The sequence below is a fragment of the Anopheles merus genome, chromosome 2L, assembly GCF_017562075.2.
Source record: "Anopheles merus strain MAF chromosome 2L, AmerM5.1, whole genome shotgun sequence".
NCBI lineage: Eukaryota > Metazoa > Arthropoda > Insecta > Diptera > Culicidae > Anopheles > Anopheles merus.
This window is the reverse complement of record NC_054083.1, coordinates 41,755,941-41,778,908: the sequence shown is the minus strand read 5'-3', so window position 1 is coordinate 41,778,908 and position 22,968 is coordinate 41,755,941. Positions and strand designations below refer to the sequence as shown.

At 48.2% G+C, this 22,968-nt stretch overlaps 3 protein-coding genes across 9 annotated transcripts; 2 read left to right on the top strand and 1 right to left on the bottom strand.

Annotated features, from left to right (window-relative positions):
* The first annotated feature begins 184 nt into the window (after nt 1–184).
* LOC121592786 (DNA primase small subunit) lies at nt 185–1,915 on the top strand. The gene is made up of 3 exons (XM_041914580.1): nt 185–430; nt 563–1,520; nt 1,605–1,915. The coding sequence occupies exons 1-3, from the start codon at nt 295–297 to the stop codon at nt 1,798–1,800; spliced, it is 1,290 nt and encodes a 429-aa protein (XP_041770514.1). The 5' UTR covers nt 185–294; the 3' UTR covers nt 1,801–1,915.
* Nucleotides 1,916–2,509: 594 nt separating this feature from the next.
* LOC121592782 lies at nt 2,510–7,791 on the top strand. 2 transcript variants are annotated; one of them, XM_041914570.1, is made up of 8 exons: nt 2,510–2,921; nt 4,028–4,125; nt 4,244–4,464; nt 4,536–5,309; nt 5,376–5,729; nt 5,809–6,252; nt 6,331–6,988; nt 7,048–7,791. In XM_041914570.1, the coding sequence occupies exons 1-8, from the start codon at nt 2,709–2,711 to the stop codon at nt 7,697–7,699; spliced, it is 3,414 nt and encodes a 1,137-aa protein (XP_041770504.1). In that variant the 5' UTR covers nt 2,510–2,708; the 3' UTR covers nt 7,700–7,791. The 2 variants fall into 2 exon arrangements, with proteins under 2 accessions (XP_041770504.1, XP_041770503.1); XM_041914569.1 differs by having other exon boundaries at nt 5,791–6,252.
* A 57-nt stretch (nt 7,792–7,848) lies between these two features.
* LOC121592784 lies at nt 7,849–20,584 on the bottom strand. 6 transcript variants are annotated; one of them, XM_041914574.1, is made up of 6 exons: nt 20,191–20,584; nt 19,533–19,935; nt 14,376–14,697; nt 12,310–12,832; nt 11,907–12,231; nt 7,849–10,701 (listed from the first exon to the last, which is right to left on the bottom strand). In XM_041914574.1, exons 3-6 carry the CDS (start codon nt 14,680–14,682, stop codon nt 9,475–9,477), a joined length of 2,382 nt encoding a protein of 793 aa, XP_041770508.1. In that variant the 5' UTR covers nt 14,683–14,697; nt 19,533–19,935; nt 20,191–20,584; the 3' UTR covers nt 7,849–9,474. The 6 variants fall into 6 exon arrangements, with proteins under 6 accessions (XP_041770508.1, XP_041770507.1, XP_041770512.1 ...); XM_041914573.1 differs by lacking the exon at nt 19,533–19,935; XM_041914578.1 differs by lacking the exon at nt 19,533–19,935 and having other exon boundaries at nt 12,310–12,592.
* Between the last annotated feature and the right edge of the window lie 2,384 nt (nt 20,585–22,968).

Here is a 22,968-nt window from a genome sequence, read left to right as displayed (position 1 = left end):
GTACAAAATTGTTAAAAAAAACTCGCATTTTTCTACTTTTATGATAAAACACAGGAATTCAAGTAAAATAACTCCTGGATAATTATAATAATTAATAAACAACTGTATCAACGAGTACCGCAAAGAAGTACCGCTGTATTTGAGACCGCTGTAAAATGACAACTGTCAACGGGAACGTTTGTTTATTTGTTTACGTGAGTTTGGCGCGCATTTTATTCGATCGTTCGTTTGCATTCCCATAAAACGCAGTGCGTCCAAACAATCCCTAATTGCTTGTATTAAATAGTTGTAAAAATGCCTGAACTGGAAGATTCTACCGTGAAACCAAAAGCAACGTTCGATCCCAACATACTGCAGGACCTGTTGCCACTCTACTACAAACGATTGTTCCCCCACAAGCAGTTTTACCGGTGGATGTCGTACGGACGCTGTAAGTGCTTCTCGCTTATTATTCCCCAGAGAAACTGTTACGTTCCCTGGGCTACCGTTTCATTCATTAATTCGTTACTACTATTTTCGGTCTCTTCTACCCACTTGATACGTTCCCGTGCGTCAACCTTAGCCGAATCGTCCGTGTTTTCGAACCGAGAATTTTCCTTCACCCTGCAGGACGACATCTACATACGCTACCAATCGTTCGAGACGCAGCAGGAGCTGGAGCGGGAAATATGCTCGAAGGCACCGTTCAAGATCGATATCGGTGCGGTGTACAACATCCGGCCGAAGGATCACCGGGGCAGCACCGCCATCCAGCCGGTCCAGCGGGAGCTGGTGTTCGATATCGACATGACCGACTACGACGACATTCGCACGTGCTGCAACGAGGCGAACGTGTGCCAGCTGTGCTGGAAGTTTATGTCGATTGCGTGCCGCGTGCTGGACGAGGCGCTGCGCGAAGACTTTGGCTTCGAGCATCTGCTGTGGGTGTTCAGCGGTCGGCGTGGCATCCATTGCTGGGTGTCGGATAAGGCGGCCCGCCATCTGGATACGGCCGCCCGGTCCGCCATCGCCATGTACCTGAATCTGCTGATATCGGGCGGCGAGGGGACGGCTTCGCGCGTCATCATACACGACGAGATGCACCACAGCGTGCGGCGCGCCTATCGCATCGTTGCGCCACTGTTCGAAGAGATCTGCCTGGTGGATCAGAACATGTTCGGCAAGCCGGAGGGTGTGCGGAAGCTGCTGGCGCTCGTGCAGGATGCATCCGTACGGGCGGAGCTGGAAAAGCGCTTCAAAGCGGTGGCGAACGACTCGAAGGGCGTGTGGAAGGAGTTCGTGGCGTACTTTGACGAACTACGCATGTCCGGCAACAGCAACAGGTACCGGCGGTTCAAGTTCATCGTGGAGGAAGTGACGCTTGCGTTCACCTACCCGCGGCTCGACATTAACGTCACGAAGGGCTTTAACCATCTGCTGAAGTCGCCCTTCTGCGTGCATCCGAAGACGGGCAAGGTGTGCATACCCTTCAACCCGAACATTGCCTCCAAGTTTGATCCGACCGATGTGCCAACGATAATGTAAGATATTGCACAAGTTTGCGAATTATGCGTTGGATTATGCGTGCACGCGTAATGGGTAACACCTTTTTTTGGTCATTACAGCGATCTCCTGAAGGAAGTGAACGCATTCGACGAAAAGAACACGGTAGAGGGCGAGGAGAACCGGTCGAAGATTAAGGACTACAAGAAAACGAGCATGTTCAAGGGAACGGTCATATTCGAGGAGTTTCTCCGCAAGCTCGAGCAAACGTTCAAAGGCAAGGCGGCGGCACTGAGCGACATGAAGATGGAGTTCTAAGTACGGTCTCGGGTGTTACATTTCGTCGCAGCGTGGCTTTAATAAATGTCGGCCCAGGGCGGATAAGGTGTGCACACGCACACCCAGTTCCTTGCCCGGCGTATGTCGTAATGAGTGTGCAAATAGCTCTTTTTTGTATTCGTCCGAAGTTATGTAAATTGTTGCCCCAATTGCCCCCTAACAACAGACAGACACAAACCGTTGAACGGGTTCGAGCGGGGACAATGAATGGATTTCCTTTTATGGAACTATGCTTTGTCCCTTTGTATTGTTCTGTTTCTAGGCAAACAATTTTAAATCCACTGGCCACTGTCGTAAGCTTAGGCCGGGAACTTGCTGTTGTGCTGTTGGTTTAAATAGTAAATCCCCGTTCTACCCGTTCATAACGTAGAACGGATGTAACAAATGCGCACCATACGGAAAGACGCTAAGAGATACACAGGCGAAGCAACACGCCATTAGCCGTTGCGTTGCGGTGCTGGACACTTTCGAAAACACAACGTAACATGGCTTTTGTGTGTGTGTGTGTGTGTGTGTGTGTGCTTTGTTGTCGTCCTATTCCCGCACATTTCGCGCTGAACGATATAACAACCGCGTACCCAAGAATGTCCCTTGTTGAGCCCATCTTCCTTCCACTGTGGCAGTTGTATGGCTTCCGGAAAGCCGTTGTCGTTATCCCAAGAGGGCCGTAGGAAATCAGTATCAACGCGACTTTCAAACGGAACGAACACGCACCTACCACAGCTCTGCGGAAGTGACTCTTAGCAAGCAATTTGGTTCCCGTTTTTCACAACCTATTGCAATACCGCGCCAAAAACGTGCAACGTGTCCGTGGTTGAAAAGTGGAAGCTGAATCCTTTTCGAAAATAGAACCCGAACCCAACATCAGGATTATCGCGAGTTCGAGTATGCTTTATAGTGGCCGGTTGGCTAAACGCAATCCTTGCTCAGTTCCGTTCGCTATCGCACTGCTAGCGCTGTGCCTGTGCCTCTCGCCGGTCCAATGTTTGCCGAAAGTGTTCCGGAGCAATGAGATCTGCGGCGTGTACAATGGCCACCGGGTGTACTTCGAGCTGGGCGATCGTGGCCAGCTGCAGGCGACCAATGTGTCCGTGCCTTACGTAAGTGTCTTCGTGGTGGTGGTTGTGGTGATGGTGCAATGCAATCGATTTCTGTGAGTCATTTAAGGCCGTTAATTGGATTACCGTGCCAATTATAATGCGAAAAACGCGGCAAATGTTGTAGCGCCAGAAATCAAACAGAAGTGTGGAGTGATCGATGACGTATCCGTGACGAACGTACTGTTTCAGTTGTTTTCAAAATTCAACCTCTAATGGACTGTGATTGCAAGCGGGAGAGATTGAAGTATTGGAACGGGTTTCCTGCAATTAGTGTCTTTAGTTGGTACTACATTATCAGTGAGTCATGTACGGTGACCTAATGGACAATGGCTGCATACAAAGGTCAAGGCCTGTAAGCTGGCTTAGAAGTACTAAGACGCACCAAGGACTGTTGTTACCTGACGCGCGTGTGTTGCTTTCAACGGATGAATGACGGTTACCTTAACGGATGGTGGAAGTGAAGTGCAAAACAAGAAACGTATAACTTTCTTTAGATTACAGTATAGCGGCTCTGTATCAATATTGCTAGCGGGAAATAAAATACAGCAATAACTGGACGTTGTGGAGCTGGTTCTGTAGTCCAGCTGTTAAAACCAAGGCTTCATGTCTTGCTCGTCCTGCGTTCAAATCTTAAATAGATCGAGTGCACGCACCACCAACCTCTTAAAAGGGGGCAGCCAAAGCCAAAATTATTTGATATCAATAGAGACGGACCTGATTTCGGCTTGGCAATCCCTAATGAGAGACAGTCGTAGAAAATCCTGGATATATGATACGGATATAATAATATATAATGGGGATGGATCATTATTTAAATTTTGTTACAGTTACCTAGTATAAGAAACCATAACGAACGATACTGACTTATACAAAGATCCCCTGAAACACATAACTTTCTTAAAAGCTTTATAGCAAAGTCGAAGCTTTCTTAGAAAACCTTTCAAATTATGTTGTTTTTACAGTTGGGTACAGTTGGACGTACATCTTGTCTAATTCTTTTTCAATTCCAAATTAAATCATTGGAGAGATACTATACATCTAAATTAAAGGAAAATGGCCTATTTCTAATCCGTTATGCCTACCCCATTTTTCCTCCAACCTTCCAGATCCCTCGGGCCGCACTCGTCAACCAAACGTTCGTCCCCAACGTCTGTACGCTCGAGCTGGTAACCTGTCCGTCGTGCAATTTTAAAATCTCATTAAGGTAAGCACCCAGCAATCAACACTTGCCCGCTTGGCGCTTGGCCAAAACGGATCAACCATTCAGGGGGCGTTGGATAATAATTTTAATCCCTATCGATTGTTGCCACCTCGACGGAAAGCTACTCGAACTTCCCAGCCAAATGTTCGGTGCATAATGAGCCACCGTGTCGGTGCGATTATCTCGAGTTCACCGAGCCACCGTTCGATTCGACGGAATACACCGGTCGGCGAAACTGTGGCCACGACGTGGTCTACCAAACGCAGACCCGCTCCGTGCTGATCAAGTTCGTCTACTGGAGCAACCACAGCCATGCCTTCACGCTGGAATACGTTGCGGAACGTAAGCAGTTGAACGCGTTAGACGAAGTTCCCGCAGAGGGTCCTAAAGCATTCCTTTAATCTTTTGCGCAGGAAATCGGGAAACGATACAAGCGAATCCTGGACCGGCCCAAAACATCACCAGCATTAACAACTATCTGCATCATCGGATCATCACCACACCGTACTTCCCGTCGTACTATCCGCGCGACTTCGGCAAAGAGTACGTGCTCAGCTGCAATGTCGAAGCGTGCCGGATCAATGTGATCTTCAGCGACTTTCAGCTAGCCAAAACGTCCACGATGGAGTTTTACGACTGGAATGGGCAGCGGTTGGGTGCGGTATCGGGATCAATCTTTCGTCCGCCCGTCTTCCAGAGCACCGGCCCGTCCATGATCATACGGTTCTATGCGAACGGTGGCTCTGCGCTGGGATACAGGGCGCTGGTGTCCTTTCTGCACGCTACCAGCGCCTCAGATGTGGCCCTACACCCGAACACGAACTGCGGCGGAGTGGTGGAAAACATTGGCGGCGCTATTACGATGATGAAGATGCTGAACAATGCTAATGAGAGCCGGATCTATGATTGTGTTTGGTTGATCAAGCCACCGAACACGTACGCCCACCTGAAGACGCATCTTTCGCTGAAGGTGGACACGTTCGAGAAGCTCGGTCCACATTCGATGCTGACCATCATACAGGGTACAACGTCGGACGGGACGGTGCTCAGTGTGACGAAGGCGGACAGCGCACTGGTGCGGAAGGATCTCGTCGTGCCGCTCACGTCCGGGTTCTATGTGCATCTTAGAGCCTCCTTTGGACATTTGTCCCGATTGGCATTGGTCTATTCGGGGTTCAGCTATTTGGGTAAGTGGTCTGATCGTATGCTTTCTTCGCATAAATTTGACATTTGATTGCTGCCTATCGGTCCAGATTGCTACATGGGAACCGAATTTCTGTGCCAGAACCGAAAGTGCATCCCGATACAGCTGCACTGCGACGGGTTCGACCACTGCGGCGACAACAGTGACGAGCCGGAGAGCTGCGTCCAGGAGTGGTCCAGTGGTCCGATGGATCGTCGCTGGTACGCCCACACGCCCAACTACTACTTCCCGAAGATGGATCGCTATCCGGATCTGCGTACCGCCACGATCATCTTCATCGCGAGCAGTCTCGGGCTGATCATGCTCATCTCGGCCCTCATCGTGCTGCTGTATCGTACGGGCAATCGGGCCCGCCAGCAGCGGGAACTCCAGAGCCAGCTGCAAACGATCAGCGAGCTGTTAGGTAAGTAGTCCGCGCCCATCTCTGCCCCAGCCGCAGTACAGCATGAAGAATCCATCCATAGTGAGCGTTATTCATGTAGACAGCAACAACACGCACGGCGCGGAAGAGCTGGACGACCCGCCGGTCTACGAAGCGCCGCCCGACTACGACGAGATCATCAAGGTCGGCATGGACGAGGAGATGAAGCGGAAGCGCCGGCGACGTTCCTCATCGTCCGCCTCGGGGCGTCGCAGCCGGATGCGACGATCGCGCCGCCAGAGCAACACGTCCGAGGTACACAATCCCATCCTGGAGGTACAGCTGCCCCCGGAATCGGACAGTCTACCTTCCTCGAGTGGCTATTCCATGGGCATGGTCGTTGCTGGCGGACGAGATCAAGGACCGACATCACCACAGCCGGACAATGACGCTTACGATCGCTACTCCGATGCGGACCTGGATGGAGAGGATTACGATCTGCGGCTAGCGAACTGGAGCACCCTGGACGAGGGCGGTGACTTCTTGATCAGCTCGCGCATACTGGGTAAGTAGAGCGGTGCAGGCCGACGCACTCGGGACGTCCTTCAAGTGTAAGCTTTGACGTTTAGAATGGCGCTTACAGAAACTCCAGCGTCGACTGTGGGCCCGATCCAGAGCGTTGTCAGCCAATCCACGTCCAGCCCGCCACCAACGTACGACCAGAGCAATGCCCGGTTTTTCGCGCTCCATAGTGGGGCCGCGCCAGCGGCCAGCAGCTGCGCTACGAACGGCGGCAGCGTATCGGGCAGCCATCCGGAAGACGCTGTTCCGGTCGCGATCGGAATAAACTATTTGTCTGCTAATACGGGCTCCTCCAGTGCAGACTCATTGACCCATTCGCTTCCTTCCAGTACCAGCTCCACTGTCCCGATGGCAATGCCCTTTACACTCAATTGTGATCAAGCAAATAATGATCGAAGTAGTATCAGTGTTACTACTACCACTGCTACTGCTACTACTACTACTACGTCTGCTAGTAATAGTATGTCACCGAGCAGTAATATCGAGCCTTGTAATCGTCCCATCCTACCAACTCCCATCTGGAATGGTTCCGCGCAACCCGATCGTCCCTGGCAAATGTTTGGGGGCAGTTTAGACGAGCCTAGGTTGGTACAGGCCAATCCTGCGCCCTCCGCATCTGCAGTGCAGAACAGTTTCAACTCACTGGACTTCAATCAGATGCAGGAAATCGACGCGTACCTGTTTGGGTACGGAAATGACGCCTCCAGCGGCCATGGAATGTAAGTTGCAATTCGATCGTGTCTCGATTGAGCAGAATTTAATGCCTACGGCGTTTCAGATCCACCGGAAGCAGTCAGGAAACGATCGACTCCAACAGAACCACCCAATCACAGCTGACCACATCTGCTTCCTTCGTGCAAAGCTCCTGTCTTTGCGATTCCAGCAGTCCTCCGTCGAGTCAACCACCAAGTATTACCACCAATCACTCTGCTCCCATCTCGTCCAGCTACGACATGATCCGCCACTACTGTCCAGTCTGTCGCGATCAGCATCAGCAGCACACAGCGGATGGCGTTCAACTCTCCACTGCTGGAGGTCCTCCTGCTCCACCACCGAGCTCCGTGTACTGCGCAAACTGTAACGGGCGTATCGTCACCGTCGACTACCTGCAGACGCTATCGACCAATCACCACGGTACGGAGGCTCTTGATCCAGCGGGCGCATCAGCCACCAATTTCGGCAAGTTGTGCAGCTGTGTCGCGAAATTCCCCTCGCAGGGTAACATCACGCGCACTACGTCCTCGGTGGGGATGCTGCTGACGACGCGCACCTTCTCGGTGGACCAGCTGGACGATGGGGCGTTTGCCGGCGGAAGCTTCGGCAATGATCGACGCAGTGCGCGCAGCTCGTGCAGTGCCGTGTCCCGGTTCGATGCGTACTTCAACGCAAACTTCGGAACGACCAACAACGATCGGCGGCATGAGGTTTAGGGGGCGCTCCGGTCTCATTCCTTCTCTTTCCCTTTGCCATTCCTCGTATTAAATATTCTAAAAATGGGAAAAAATAAAATAAATGCTACACTCTTAACGCAGCAAAACAGTGAATTTCGGAGCTAACTAAAACGCGCACACGATCCTCGTTTGTTCGCACTTGATTCTTCTAAATCCATTTATTTTAACTCGCTGTTCTGCGCTCAATAATTCCACTACTTCGTAAATAACAAAAAGTAAAATAGTGTATTTCATCTGCGTGTTGCTCCCCCGTTTTGCGTTTTGTTTGATGTGCGTCTAACGTTGTATATTTGTTTCTAATCACGGTATGGAGAGGGAGGGGAGGATTGGATTATTTTATCGGATTTTTGTTTTAAATTATTTACAAAACATGGTCTCATGCCTATGGAAGGGCAGGAGCCGACATTAATGTTTCAAATCTTACGGGTTCTCTTTCGGTTTTTCTTCTTCTAAAGGTAATCACTAGCACTCTTTCTCATTAGGTTTGCGTATGCGTGTCCCGTCTGCGGTATTTCTTCTGTTGTCTTGTGCGATTGCTGGTCTCTGTCCGTCTCTTAGTCACTATTGATTTAACGTTTGAAAGCGTATCTGAACGGTCCCGCGCGCTCGTCTTAATCAACTATCTCAATGCAATTAATGTATAAATTTTACCCTCAAATTCCTAAACGGTTCTATAACTTCTAGTTCACAACATTAGCATGGGGCCAAGCCATATGATATCTACCCCACAGCTGAGTAAAAATATACTCCCGCATTCCTTTCTTTCGATGCAAGTTCACGTTCGTTGCTACCCTTCCCCCACATTACAGCCCATTCGTGCGCTACTAGCATGCTGTTGGTCCACGCTAAATCAAGTTTCTGATGCTCACGATCATGCTTTTGATCGTTTAGTAAATAAAGAAAGAAAGATTGCTCTCTTTTTCTTCTCATACTAATAATGAAGGTGTCGGAATATAATCGATGCTGCTCACTAGCGCGTTTGTCGCTTGGGTTTCTTGTAACCTAGCAATGTTGGCGAGACACGGCGACTCCACTGTAACTCCAACCTGATCACTACACCTCGCTACCTCACTACGAATTCAATTCGTTTGCAATAGTGCTTTACACTTGTTGCCTGTATTTTGATTATTCACTATTTCTGCTTTGCTACTGTTACACTCTCTATCTCGATCACATTGCCTAAAGCCTACACAATGCTTCACTAAAGTTCTCCTCTTGCCCATTTCCCAATCACCCATCTTGGCACAGTTTTACAACAGCTTTAGTAGATCAGCTTGCCCTGACCTAAAAGGAACGTCTGATTTATCTTTTTTTTTTGCTGTGATGGTGAAGTTCGTTAAGTTCTAGGATCGTTTTCTTTACAGTAGTTCTGCTAACGATAAAGTCTAGAGAGTTCAAGCGATGAGTTCAATGAGACTCTTCATCCCATGAAATAGGAGTGGGCTAGAAGATTTGAACACAAATAATCAAAATTTTACAAAATAAAGTGCAGGATAGGTTCAAATCTAACATGAATTGGAATGGTTCAGGACAAGAGCTTTATAAGCCGTTTGAAAACAGGAAATGCACCCAGTAGGATGGCATATTCCAGCTAGTTTAGGCCGCCATAAAAATTAACAATATCTACGTTACTACAAAAAAAATTCCTTTGTCCCAAATATGGGCTGCCCGACAAGCACCTTGTCTATCTTTACTGTCATTTTAACTTCCCGAGATCGCTCCAGCTGCAAGCAGCAAACGTCCGCAGACCTCACTCAGAACAGCTTCGTCCGCTGGCAGTAACAGTACTTGCGCAGGTAGTCTATATGCATACACTCGCTCTGGCTGGCGTACTCGTTCAGCCGACTGATCGACCCCGTGATCTCGAACGCATCGCGCTCCTGATAGTGTCGCACCGTCGACTCAAACTTCCCACCGCCCGGCTTACCGTCAAAGATCAACAAATAGTCCCGGTACGGCAGCCGGCCCTTCGGTTCGTGCGCCATCTTAGCGAGCGTGATCGACCCAACCGCTAGCTTTGCGCACGCATAGTTCACCGCCGTGCTGTTGCGATGCTCCTCCAGATCGCGATTCACATAATCAATCACGAACGCGATCGCCCGCTGCACCATGGGCGAACGCTTATCGATCGGCTGGAAGTTGGCGCAGGTGCACCAGTGCGATTCGATGGCCGTCTCCTCGCAGGATCGATTCCACGGTACCTCCGCGAAGATGCTCTGGCAGTTGGGGCAGCTGAGCGGACCGGGCAGATTGTCGATCCGCCCGGACAGCTCCAGCACGTGCTTCAGTGTGGCGTGCAAATCGTACGGGTTCGTTAGCCGATTGCGATTGATCTTGAGCGCTTGCACTATTTCGGGATGCTCCTCGCGGAACCATTCCGGCAGCCAGATGAAGTTAAACGGCAGCCGTTCCTCGAGCCACCCCGTCAGCAGCATACGAACGGGGCCGAACCGTAGCCCGTGATCGCTGAAAAACACCACCATGCTGCTGTTCAGAATGCCCCGCTCGTCCAGCTCCTCCAGGTAGTACTTCATGCGCAGATCCATCGAGGACGGATCGCTAATGTCGTTGTGGCTGAACGTGTTCGTCCAGAACAGCCCAAAGTACGGCTCGGTCCGGTACTGCGATGCAAAGTCTAGCGCATACTGGTAGATGTGGTCGGCGTAGTTCTGATACCCGAGACAGAAGGTGAGCGAGTTTTTCATCTTCTTCGAGAGGTTCTTCTCGGCCGCGAGCGCTACCGGGCGGAAGTAGTGGTCGGTCGGTTGCGCCACAAACCCGTACTTGTGGTAGTTGAACGTGTTGATGCCGGCCTCGTCCTCGGCGTAGGCCGTCGCGTACCCACTGTCCGCGAAGTACTTCCACATGAACGGGCACTCCTCGAGCTGGCCGACCTTCTTCGGGTTGCAGATCGAGTAGGCGAGCGAGTTGTTGTACCCGGTCAGGATCGCCATCAGGTTCGGGTAGGTGTTGTCGTCAATCTGAAGCAAAAACAAAAGAGTTCAATCAGTCAGTGATCGTAATGTTCTTCTAGATAATTGATGTGGTGTCTAGAGCGCACCCACTATTGTTAGTTTGGTTTTGACTCCGGCAATATGGGAACCACTAGTTCGGCTTGGAGTCGAAGTCGTTCGGAGTCATAGTCATCTAGATCGGAGTCGTCCGAGTCCGTCCCGAGTTGTCCGGAGTCATCCGAAGTCATTCGGAGCCGTCCGGAGTTGTCCTGAGTCATCCGAAGTCATTCGGAGTCATAGTCGTCTGGGTCGGAGTTATCCTGGATCGTCAGGAGTTGTTCTGAGTCGTCCGAAGTCATCCTGAGTCATCCAGAGTCATCCGGGGTTGCCCAGAGTCTTTTGAAGTCGGAGACGACCGAGTTGTAGGGAAACGTCCGGAGTCGACCGGAGTCGTCCGGAGTCGTATGGAGAGCTCCGTCCGGAGTCGTACGGAAAGCTCCGTCCGGAGTCATTCGGAGTCATCCGAAGCCGTCCGGAGTTGTCCGGAGTCATCCGAAGTCATTCGGAGTCATAGTCGTCTGGGTCGGGGTCATCAAGGGTCGTCAGGAGTTGTTCGGAGTCGTTCGAAGTCGTCCTGAGTCCAGAGTCATCCGGAGTTGCCCAGAGTCGTTTGGAGTCGGAGACGACCGAGTTATAGCGAGACGTAATGAGTCGTCCAGAGTCGTATGGAGAGATCCGTCCGGAGTCGTTCGAAGTCATCCGGAGCCATCCGGAGCTGTCTGAAGTCTTCCGAAGTCATTCGGAGTCGTAGTCGTCTGAGTCGGAGTCGTCCAGAGACGTCAAGAGTGGTTCGGAGTCGTCCGAACTCATCCTGAGTCAACCAGAGTAATCCGGAGTGGCCCAGAGTCGTTTTTAGTTGGAGACGATCGAGTTGTAGGGAGACGTCCGGAGTCGTCCAGAGTCGTATGAAGAGGTCCGTCCGGAGTCGTCCGGAGTCGTCCGGAGTCGTCCGGAGTCGTCCGAAGTAATCCGGAGTAGCCCAGAGTCGGAATCGGAGTCGTCCGGAGTCGTCCGGAGTTGTTCGAGTACAGGCCTTTGTTTTGGAGGCCGATTCCGGACGACTCCGACTCTGGCCGATTCGGGAGTTGGTTCCGAAACTATCGCAGTCGGTTCGGAGTCGACTCCAGAGTTTTTGTCTACTTTACCTATCCCTAACATAGACCTCACCGTACCTTATTGTATCCCTTCAGCTCAAACCAGCCCGTATCGTACAGATGCTGGGCCGTGTGGGGCATCGCACGGATGAGATTGAGCCGCGATATGCTGTCGATGCCGATCATCAGCACGCTGAGCGGTCGCATCTCCGTCCGCCCCCGGAACTTGTCCATACGCTCGCGCACGCTCGGCTGCGGCCGGATCAGTGCGTGCACGTTGGTGTAGATCGCCTTCTTCGATTTGCTCGACTCGGACACACCGGCCTTGCAGCGTACCAGCACACCGTTCCGTACCGACGGTGGCAATAGGAACGATTCGTTGAATGGGACACACTCTCCCACCCTACGCAAACATTTTGCAGAAGCAATAAAGTATTAGCTTAGCAAGCGCAAGCGCCCTTCAATCTCACCCATTCCTTACCAGAAATTCTTATCAGCCTTATCCTTCGTGCCGGCCCGCTCGATGCTCTGGTAGCAGCACCGGACGTACCGCATGTAGTGCGGCATGAACGCGTCCAGCTGGTCCCGGTGGTAACGCACCAGCACCGTGTCGTTGTCAAAATGCTGCTCGATCGACGTGAGCGGTTGCTTCGGGCTGCACGGCACGAACCGCTCCTTGCTGAACAGCCGCATCACATCCTTAGCTACCGGGTTCAGGTCCATGATCTGGCAGCCCGGTCCCCACACGATAAAGCCCTTCGGCACTGGAGCGTACGGATCGGTCGGTATCGCGCCGGTGGAGGTGATGGTGTTGTTATTGATCGCAGGGACAATGTTGTTGGTGGTAGTGGTGTTGGTGGTGGTGATGATGGTGGTAGTAGTGGAGGCATTGGTTTGGGGAACGATCGGAACAATTCGATTGAAGGTGAGTTGCAGTTCGTCTGCGCTCGCGTGTGCAGCAGCATCAGGCCCGTGGTTATTGGTGCATTTTGTTGCAATTTGATCTTTTTCAACGTTCAACATCGTTACGAAGGGTAAGGGAGGAGGGGTCCGGGGGTGGGTGGTAGTGGCAGGGGGTTATGTGTTACGGTTTAGTGCACGTTAAACGGTTATGGGGGGTTTTTTAAAGGATTTTGTTTTAACGAAACAAACACATTTGCCAATTTTTAAACGAAAAAAAACGCACACAAAACATAAAAGGGCCCCATGGGGTGTTGTTTTAGGTGTTTTTAAGAAATTGTGTTTGATTACGGTATTTTTTGGTTGAACATACATCAACGAAAACGTGTGAGTTTTGGCGTGCAGTTAATTTTTTTTACAGAAAAAAGGCAATTCTCACGGCGAGGGGGAATGGTGTTGTATTTGAAATGTGCAAAAAATATATAAGAAGTTTCGTGTTGGTAAAAGTGTATTTGTTACAAAATTATACGTTTTACACCAAAAAATACACACAAAATACACAGATAAATTCAAGGTGTCGTATATACATAAAAATATATAGCGAGAGAGAGAGAGAGAGAGCGATAGGAAAAGGGAGCAATACGGGGCGTTTTAAAAATTACATAATTTGGTTTTGATTGCACCATAATAATATGTGTACGTGATATTGTACCGACAAGAAACGGGAAAGGTGAAAAGGGGGTGGTGAAGAACAATTTTGCAAACAAAACCGAGAGCGAAGAGGGGGGGTGAGGAAAGAAGAATAAAAATGGGAGATAAAAAAGACAGAATTAAACAACCAATCGATCTCTTTGCGCGTTGTCGCTGTGGGGACTAGCTTTCGACATCGTGGAAGAAGGCAGCGTGTGTGTGTGTGTGTGTGTGTCTGTGTGCACTAGGGGGGAGGGTTGGGTGGAACAAGTGCAGGTTTGAGTGTTTGCTCAATTAATTGAAAAGATAGAGAAACTAGCTATCAGAAGAAAAGGGGAACTGAAAACAATTCTAATAAAAGGTGTGTATGTGTGTATGGGTGAGTGTTCTAATATCAACACAGCAGACTCAAGCAGACAGATCTCTACTACTCATACTGAAGCTTTTTTATTTATTTATTGATGTAAGCGGAATACAATTTAATGCTTCGTTGCATTTAATTTTATACAAAATTAATTTAATATTTTTTATATAGTTTTGTTTCTGTATGGAACGAATTAATTCCAATTGGTCGTAACACGATTTTAAATCACCCAGATAATTTGAGAACAAACACAACATCGTAAACCGAAGTAATAATCCAATCACTACTACATATACTCACACAAACACAGCTAAGGATTAATTATAAATTAATGTTTTAAAGCTACAATACGAGTGTTGATAAGCATTTTTCAAATTAATTTCATTGAACTGTCTTATCAATCACAACCCAAAACAAACAAAAACGATCAGACACACACACTCATCAATAAAACCATGCAAAACAGGCAAACATGCACACCTATCACACACTGCACCACCACACAACCAACCGAACCGATTGGTTCGTGTGTCCCCTGCTATCCCTTTACTTAAACCCCCCCCCCCTCATTCTTCTCCCCCCAACATTCTTACCTTTTGGTCCGGGTAGGTCCGCATCGTCCGCCGGTATGGTCACGATCATCTGGGTCACATCGGTCCCAGTCATGAAGTACAGGTACACGGTGACGCAAAACAGCAGCCCGATGGCGAGTACTGGCGCCCGGCCGCACCGATCCACCGGATGGAGCAGCCCGCCGGCCACTCGGCCACCGCCGCCAGCATCGCGCCGATTGTTGGTGCAGGTTGGGGATGGCCTGTGATGATGCTGTTGCTTTCTACTGAGCACCGCCAGTGCGGTGGTCGCAGGCTCGAGCAGTGTCTGTAACACCGATGGTTTCATAGCGGATGCTCATTGCTGGAGAAGGAGAGAAGAGGGAATAGATCACACCGCAAACACTGAATTACTCAGCCTAGTAGCAAAGTGGAATCTCTGTGATGATCTCACAGCAGCTTGCTCGTTCATCTTGGCGGCATTCAAGCATTTAATTTAACTGACCTCTGGAAATCAAACACAACGAGCGATTCCCGATTTTTTATTTTGGTACACGCATCGTAAGCCATTTAAGACATAAATAACATAAAAAGCAACAGATCGTTTGAGCTATCACAAAAAAAAGTATAACAAATAATCATTTCAAATGCTTCACTTCGTTAGTTTCCTATTCGTTTCATCCCCGGAGCCGGTGATTAGAGTGCCCCTCTTGTATTGGGAGCTCTTGAGATTGGTCGGAAAGGTTTTTTTTAGACAGTCTTTCCCACCAACGATAAGTCTTTGGAACGATTAACACGATTCAAGCATCAGGGCATGTGGCAAAAGGAGCGCAAGTCTTTTGTCTGATGTCATGATTGGGGGATTTTGTTGTTGTTGGCCAGATGTTCACATGACGACCCTCAAGGCCACCTATCACCAATGCTCTCTGGTTGATGAACGTGTGCGAATCTTGGCAAAATATCACAAGAATCTAGACAATCCCCAACGGTGAGTGATCGTTTGCCTTTTTTGTTGACACCATCTAAGTCTCGCTCCCTAACATAGTGCTTATTTCGCTACATTGCGAATTTATCCGGTTTCGGGAGGTCACAAAGGTTGTGGTCATTAAAACACGTTTACCCCAACTCCCCCCGCCGGTGGTGCAGATTGGCGAACATTGTAAATAACTCCTCGTGTTGGTGAGAAATTCGATAATTACTACCGCTGGATCTCATCAAATTCCTGTTGATGATGCGATAAAATTCCATTCGTTGCACAATGGACAGCCTTGCCTTTTTTTATTGCCACTACTGACCGGAATTGTGGCCCGGAGATGCAATCAAGCGTATTCCAGTGGTCCGATTTGGTCCGGGAGGCGCTCTCGCGCGCGATCAAGCACCGAGATATGATCACGATCGTCAACACAACGCGCCGACTGGGCGTAATTCAAGACGAAACATTCTAAACCTTCCTGATCTGTTCTCAGCCCTTGAATAGACTAGCCGCTGTTCTATGTCGCTTCCGTGAGGGGCGAATGCAGCTGCATCTATTTTTACTGCGCTCTACTGTATACGCTCTACTTGGCAACCGTTTTGTGCACAATGCATCTTATTTTCCCAGCTTCCCAGCAGGGTGGGTGGGTGAGTTGGTGCGTCTGAATCGAGCGCAAAGTGCACTTGCGATGAGAATTGTTGCTATTTTGCTCGCTTTGCTATTGCTGTGCACCGTACCTGCCTTTAATATTTAATCAAAACATTATTAAGAATTTAATCACCACCAACAATTCTTGCCAAACTAAACAGACTCCCTCATTTCCCACACCCTTGCCGGGACAGAATTCAATCGAACGACTGTCTGGTGGGACCAACTTTAAGCCTATTAATAATTCATCCCATTTTGGCTATGGCTACCCCGGCTGCTTGTGGGATGGGGATCAGGGCTTTATAATAATCCTTCTGCCTTCCCTCCCCAGTGGTGCTCGTTTCACTTTTCTTCCCCAGAGCAAACTTCATGGCAAGTGCAACTGCACAACACTACAGCTATGCTTGCCGTGTCATGCCGATAGCGGGACAGCGTAAAAGCCACGAAAGCCAACGGCCGGTGTATGGCTGGGACCAAACATGGGTCGACAGGAGCTGGTTGACACCATGAACTTTCTTACCAAGCAGCCTGCAGGTCCTTCAGTATCCCTCCTCCCCCCCGCCAGGGCCGGAAAATCTATTCAAAGCCCAACTAACGACGTGGCACAATGCATCAATAATTCCGTGCCCTATTACCGGAACCCTTTACAGCGTTCACTAACAGCGCCTCTCTATCTTCCTCCACTTTCTCTCCCGCTTGTGGACAGGTTCCTTTTCCACCGATAGGTTGAGTAATTGCCGGCCCATTCAACACCAACAAGTTTAGCGGGAAGGCGGGCTGGCGAAAATCGAACCAACTTCGAACGATGCAAACGAAGGAATAAGCAGTTTTCGTGTGTTCTTGTGTGAGTGTGTGTCTGTGGGTATTGGTAGACGACACTGTTTGATTAACAACGCCGGATGACTAATACCGGCAGCGGCTGACGTCACCGATAGTTTGTGTCCTTATTGAGATATCCTGGTGGGGATTTTATGCCTTACGGAGGCAATTCAGCGAAGCTACTCAATGATGTGTCTCCGGTGCTATATTGAGCTATTAAGGATGATGATGATGAGACATTATTCCTTTAAGAAGATTTTCTTATATTTGTGTATCTTCTACAAAAAAAAATTTACACGTAGTTAAACCCTCCGATATTCCGAGATTCCTGGTTCCGTAGTAAGTCGACTTGTTCATCCTAAAAACATTGCTCGAAACAGGTTCAAATCTTGAATGAGAACCGAGTGTACTCTCTACTCGCCGTAGGATTCAATACTATTTTACTGTGTGGATAAACTATTCCAGTAACAATATAATAAAGCCCAAGGACCTAGAGACATTAGCTAAAGTTTGTTAACAAGGAACAAGGACACATTTGTTAAAGAGCCAGGCAAGAAAACTAGTGCATCATAAGTTCGTATTTTAACATGTGAACTCAAAGCTATATAATTCCAATCCTGTCCTAGATACAGTGCAAATAGCGCAACATGAAGTTCATGTTATTCTAAAGGTTCGTGATAGGCTTGGTTAAGGCAAAGATATCAGCGTAACTCAAATACTCTCACTTTAAGGCCATGTAGCAAAACACTAACGAAAATGTGACTACATACGATTTTAGCTGAGATCAGACTGTACTTCAGTTGAGGATAGCTGCCAGTAGCACGTCACTAGAACGATGCAGCCAACGATCAAGCATAAACGGCTTTCGTCGGATCATCACCGAAAGGTTGATAAACTGTCTAGACTTAGTCACCGTTTTGATTGAATGAATGATAGTATTTATACCAGAAAGGGCTGGGATTAACAATTACTTACTGAAGTGCACTCGAGCATGAAGAGTGGCGTTCGCAGGCAGTTGCTATGTCTGATAAGCTAGTTTGTGATTCTACAGATTGGTTCAAAACACACCTCTGACACAACCTTCAACTATGCAGTGGAGTTCTGCTGCATCACACGAGGGTGTAATACTGCATCTATTATTACACTACCAAAACCTGCGTTTAGTCAAGGGCTCTGCTTAACATGATCTCCGTATCGAGCTGTATGATCACTTGGGTAATTTATTATCCCCAGATGCATGTTAAATGCCGCTGCCAACCGAAAACGTCAATCATTCGGTCACATTTCGGTTATGAGTTTTTAATTGCAAAACCATTGGGTAGTTTTGGCAAACATTTCTCAGGCCTGGGTGATTATCTCGGAATCCCATTATTTTAATTATTCCTTGTTTTCTTTTGCAAATGGAGATCATTCAAGCATTTGTAATGATCAGATAAATTCATCTATTACAGCTTATTCTGCTCGTTCTGCAAACAGAGGCGACTAATGTTTGCTCTGTTCCTATACACACTCTGTGGAGAGTTCACACGTAAGCCATTCTCTGTATATGGTCAGGTTTTGTCATGACAACGCTACAATCGTTACTCACTCAACTTTGACAAACCACCTAAAAAAAAACGTACCCATCATTCACACGGGTATGTTAATGATTGTTTGCTCAGCATGTGGTGTGTTGGATTGCTGGTTTTAGGCCAACACGCTTCGTAGGACATGTCTACGATTGGCCTCACCCTTATCGCGTCTAATGCCGGATGATAACTTTTTCCATGACACTTACTGACACACATTCGATATGATCGAATAGAAGCGTGATAATCTTCCAATGTTTATCCGGTGAAAGTAGTCGCTAGATCCGTTTATGATACCCGACACGAGCCTTAATTCCTAAACACCGATAACCATTGAAGAACCTCAACTCGTGCTTAACACTCTGTCGGTGGGTGAGAACAACCGGCATTGTATGCATTTTTGATGAACACGGGCCATTAGGTGGTCGAGACTGCCGACAAACCGTTTGTTATACTGACCTTTTCACATTTTGCCACGGACAGTTGCCTCCCAACCTACCCCACAAGCCATTAAATCTGTCTACACACCGCACACACTGATTGATACTACACGAACACCTCACAAAGGACAATATACTGCGAGGGACACGAAATACGCCCGGGTCACGCTATATCCTGGGTCACCAAACCATAACAAACTGCGTCTTCCTGCCACCGACTTGTTCCGTCGGTCGTGCTATCTCGGCACTGAGAGCACAAACACACACGCGACGTCTTTCGTGATTAAACGCTCATTACAGACTCTCGCAGGACGTTATCTCGACGTACGCCAACCCAACAGAGATGCACAGCACATCTCGCTGCGCGTTGAACCATACGCACCAACGGAGAAGCGTCACAGCAGCACGCTCTCTTGTTGACGTTGATCGGGTGAATAGTATTCGTCTACAATTGCATGGGAAAAATCGCAAATCGCTTAAACCGGTACGGGGAAAAAGTGGGCAGAGCGTGAGCAAGGAATTCACTTCACGGACGCAAATTTTAATGTTATAAATAAATCACTCACGGCACGGCACAATCTGTGAGCACTGCTGCGAGTGCTACAAGGCAAACGTTAGTGTCGCCAATTTTTAACCGCCTTCCGTTACCCCATCTGTTTTCTCTGAGGGATTGAGTGGGAAAATGGTTTAACGAACAACAGCTGGTTGTCACGCGTCAAACATGTGGAGCACTGGATGGTGCGGAAAATACCTTTACGCAAGCCGAGAACACGAACAGCTTCGCACCTCAGCTAGAACGCGAGACCTACAGCATCAAACACACACTCACGCGCACACACACACACATGTATCATCACAGCGCGCGCGTCACAGCAAAAACATCGAGCGTCGGTGCGGCAGCGGACCCCAACAGAATTCGCACAAGCCTACGCGAAGCAAGGCCTGTAATGAACTGAGCGGCGCTATTGAGCATGGATGCTGCTTAGGCGACGAGATCTCGCGCTATATTTGCACAGTCGGCTTCGCTCCCTCCACTGCTTGTCGCCCTTACGCAGCTGTGACGGGGGGTTTTTGGTGTGTTATTTTTGAGGGATTTTGGGGAAGGGATGATGGCAGCATAACATAAAGTAAATAAAAAAAAACAGGAAATAATACTGTAAAGGGAGTAAAGGGAGAGTGTACGGAACATTGTTTAGAATAGTATTGTCGTCTCGTTGATAACACATTGTAACACAAACTACACTTTCTTCTTCGTCTTTGCATTGGCGTTTTGTTACATCAACTCAGCATAATTGCTTAAAGAATCACACTTTACTTCCATCCACTGTCGATGGTCGGCAGAGGACAAACGCAGCATAAACCCCTCTCTCTGGCACCCTCCCGGCCCGTTCGACGCATCTTCTACCTACCTACAGTACGCAGCTTTCACAGTACGCTCACATAGGACGCAGCGCAGGAAGTAGCTCCGGCAGCCCGAAGAACCATCCGGACCATCGGTACCAGCTAGCAGCCAATCAAGGAGCAAAGGTTGTGGGTAGCTTTTTTAAAGGATTGCCATCGCCACCCTCGGATTGACGGGACCGTGACGTTTCGTTTTGATGTTTTTTATGCGCTACACGCAATTAGCACAGCACTGGGACGACGACGGCGATAGGAGCCTTCACTTCCTTGCACATCCTGGAGCAAAGGAGGGACACACGCACACCAGGGGACGGGCCCGCTTTTGCAGACGCAGTACACGCACAGAGCTTGGGAACTTTGCGACCGTCCGAGGAATACTGATACTGAGGATACGTTGGTAGTTTGTTTTTCGCAGCCAGTCCAGTTACACATATACACGCTCGCACTGGATGGGCTTCTGCGCAGTAGGCTGCATCAGCGGCAAGTGCGCTGTGTTTGCCACGTGCCAGAGAAGGAAGGCGATATGGCTGTTTTGGAAGGAATTGTGAACGTTCTGGGAAATTAGTTCATTTTAGACGTTGACAATCGAAAGGAACTGGGTGCGTTTGTGTATGTGGTTGAATGTATTGTTTATCGTTTAGGTCAGTGGTCGGCAAAACGAAAGCTAAAGTCAACCGTGCGCGTCGCTTACAGTTACCTAGGTGGAAGCTCTGTTATTTTGTTATAGTTAGAATTCATTTTGATAATCCGCCGGCATTTTCCAAGAGTAATTTAAACCAAATATCCTTTTTTCGAGATTGACGCATCAACTGTTCTATCAAGTTTGCATTAGTATTGTGTCATTACATTATTCAACAATATTAACCAGAGTTGTGTAAAGTAACTCTCTGCTAGCTTTTAGTTAGTTAAAAGTATGCTTAAGGCAAATAGACGCATACCAAGTGAAGGCCAAGCGAAATAGGACAAAGGTGAAATAGATTGCTATCAATAACGCATGTACTTATAGGTTAAGCCGTCATAGACTTCAGACGCACGCCAGGGAATCTGATTTGTGCGGTAGGAAAGCTGTCGACCAGTCATTCTACAGCTTTAGGATGTAGTTCTTCTATCGTTATCGTTGTGGTACTAGTTCTTATATACGCCATTGAGAATTAATGGACTCTGTCTGAACGGTCGATCAAACCTGACGAAACTATCTTAGACGCGTTTGAGAGGAAGATGCTCAGCAGAATTTTGGTCCCAGTATGTACAATGGAGGAGAAACAAAAACGACGAACTGGATGAGCTTTTCGGTGTACAAACTGACAGACTCCAGTGAGATGAGCGGGAATAGATCCGGAAGACCCAGTCCGTAAAGTCCTTTTAGGCTGTAAAACTTAAACCGAGGTGTGAAGATGGTTTCAGTGTATTACAATCAAGCAGTACACACGTTTTTGTCATAAAAACTTCTACGATTGTCGCAAGAAGTTCTGCGATCGTCGCAAGAAGTTCTGATCGACACAAGATCGTGAGTGAACTTCTTCAGCAAACCAAGGCTTGAGCAAAGCGGTTGTTGCGCTAGATAAGTAAGTGGATAAGTACTATCAATTAATTCGCTCAAGTGATTGATTGATTTGATTTGATTTGATTACTCTGTTGATTACAGATGATCTTGAAATGTACTTTACCTGTTTGAAATATTTGCTCATGCTAAAAACATAGCTTAAGAAACCCTGTAAAATGACGTAGATAAACTACGGAACATACACTGAGCTCTCACTTTCAAACGGAGCGGTCTCTCTATCGCTGTAGCGCTCCGCTCAGCTCTTTGCCTTCTTTTCGCTGCCAAACCCCCTGCAAGGTGCGATGATGCGAGCAAATTAACAGCAGTTCATCTAATAATAATTTCTTAATGGCACCATAAACGCTAAACGTTATATCCGCTTCACCATACACTACAACCGCATGCAGCGTGTATGCTAATACCGTCATCTCCGTTGGATAATTGTAAAATCCGCCATCAGCTGACTCGAATTTTCTCATATTTTCTTAGTTTTCAGGAGATTGCTTTGAAATTAGATTTGTGATTGTGAGTTCTACCAGTTTCATATGTATTTTATTTGTTTTTTGAGATTTATTTTACTAAAATCTCTAACATTTTCAATCACACCACACGTAAGCAGCTTCAATCGCACAGCACCTGCGACTGTTCGCTGTCCGCTGTTTTGAAGAGGGTCCATAATTCTTGTGCGTCCTGAAACCGTGACCTTCTCAATCATATTAGCCGGGCGGAGAAATATCGGCCATTGCTCAATTTACGCTGGCGCATGCTCAATCGACTGCGTCGCTTTTCGCAGCGCGTCGCAAATCAGAATGGTGGGCCGTATATGCTTCCAGCATCCAAAGTCTAACTCATAACATACTCGTGTCTGTGTGTGTGTGGGTGTGTGTATCCACCCCCGAGAGCAGCTTGCGCATGATAAGAACGACCCGAATTGCCTATGCTAAATGGACGTACGCAAAAAAAACAACAACACAAACGATCACCACTGTTGCGGCTGGATCTGGGTTTGATTAAAATTGCAAAGCGGAAGCTGTTCGTACGAGACGTACTTGCACGCTTACTCGTTTCCGTAGGCGAAGCGAGGGCTTAGGGCAAAGAACAGCAGATTCGTTGTGATATATATGGAAAAGATAAAATTTAAAAAAAAAAAACACGAGAGTTTGATTAAAATTTGTATTTTACATTGCCGCCAGCGCTACTACGGGCTAACGATTGGAAGAGAGAATATTAAATTATTATTTCG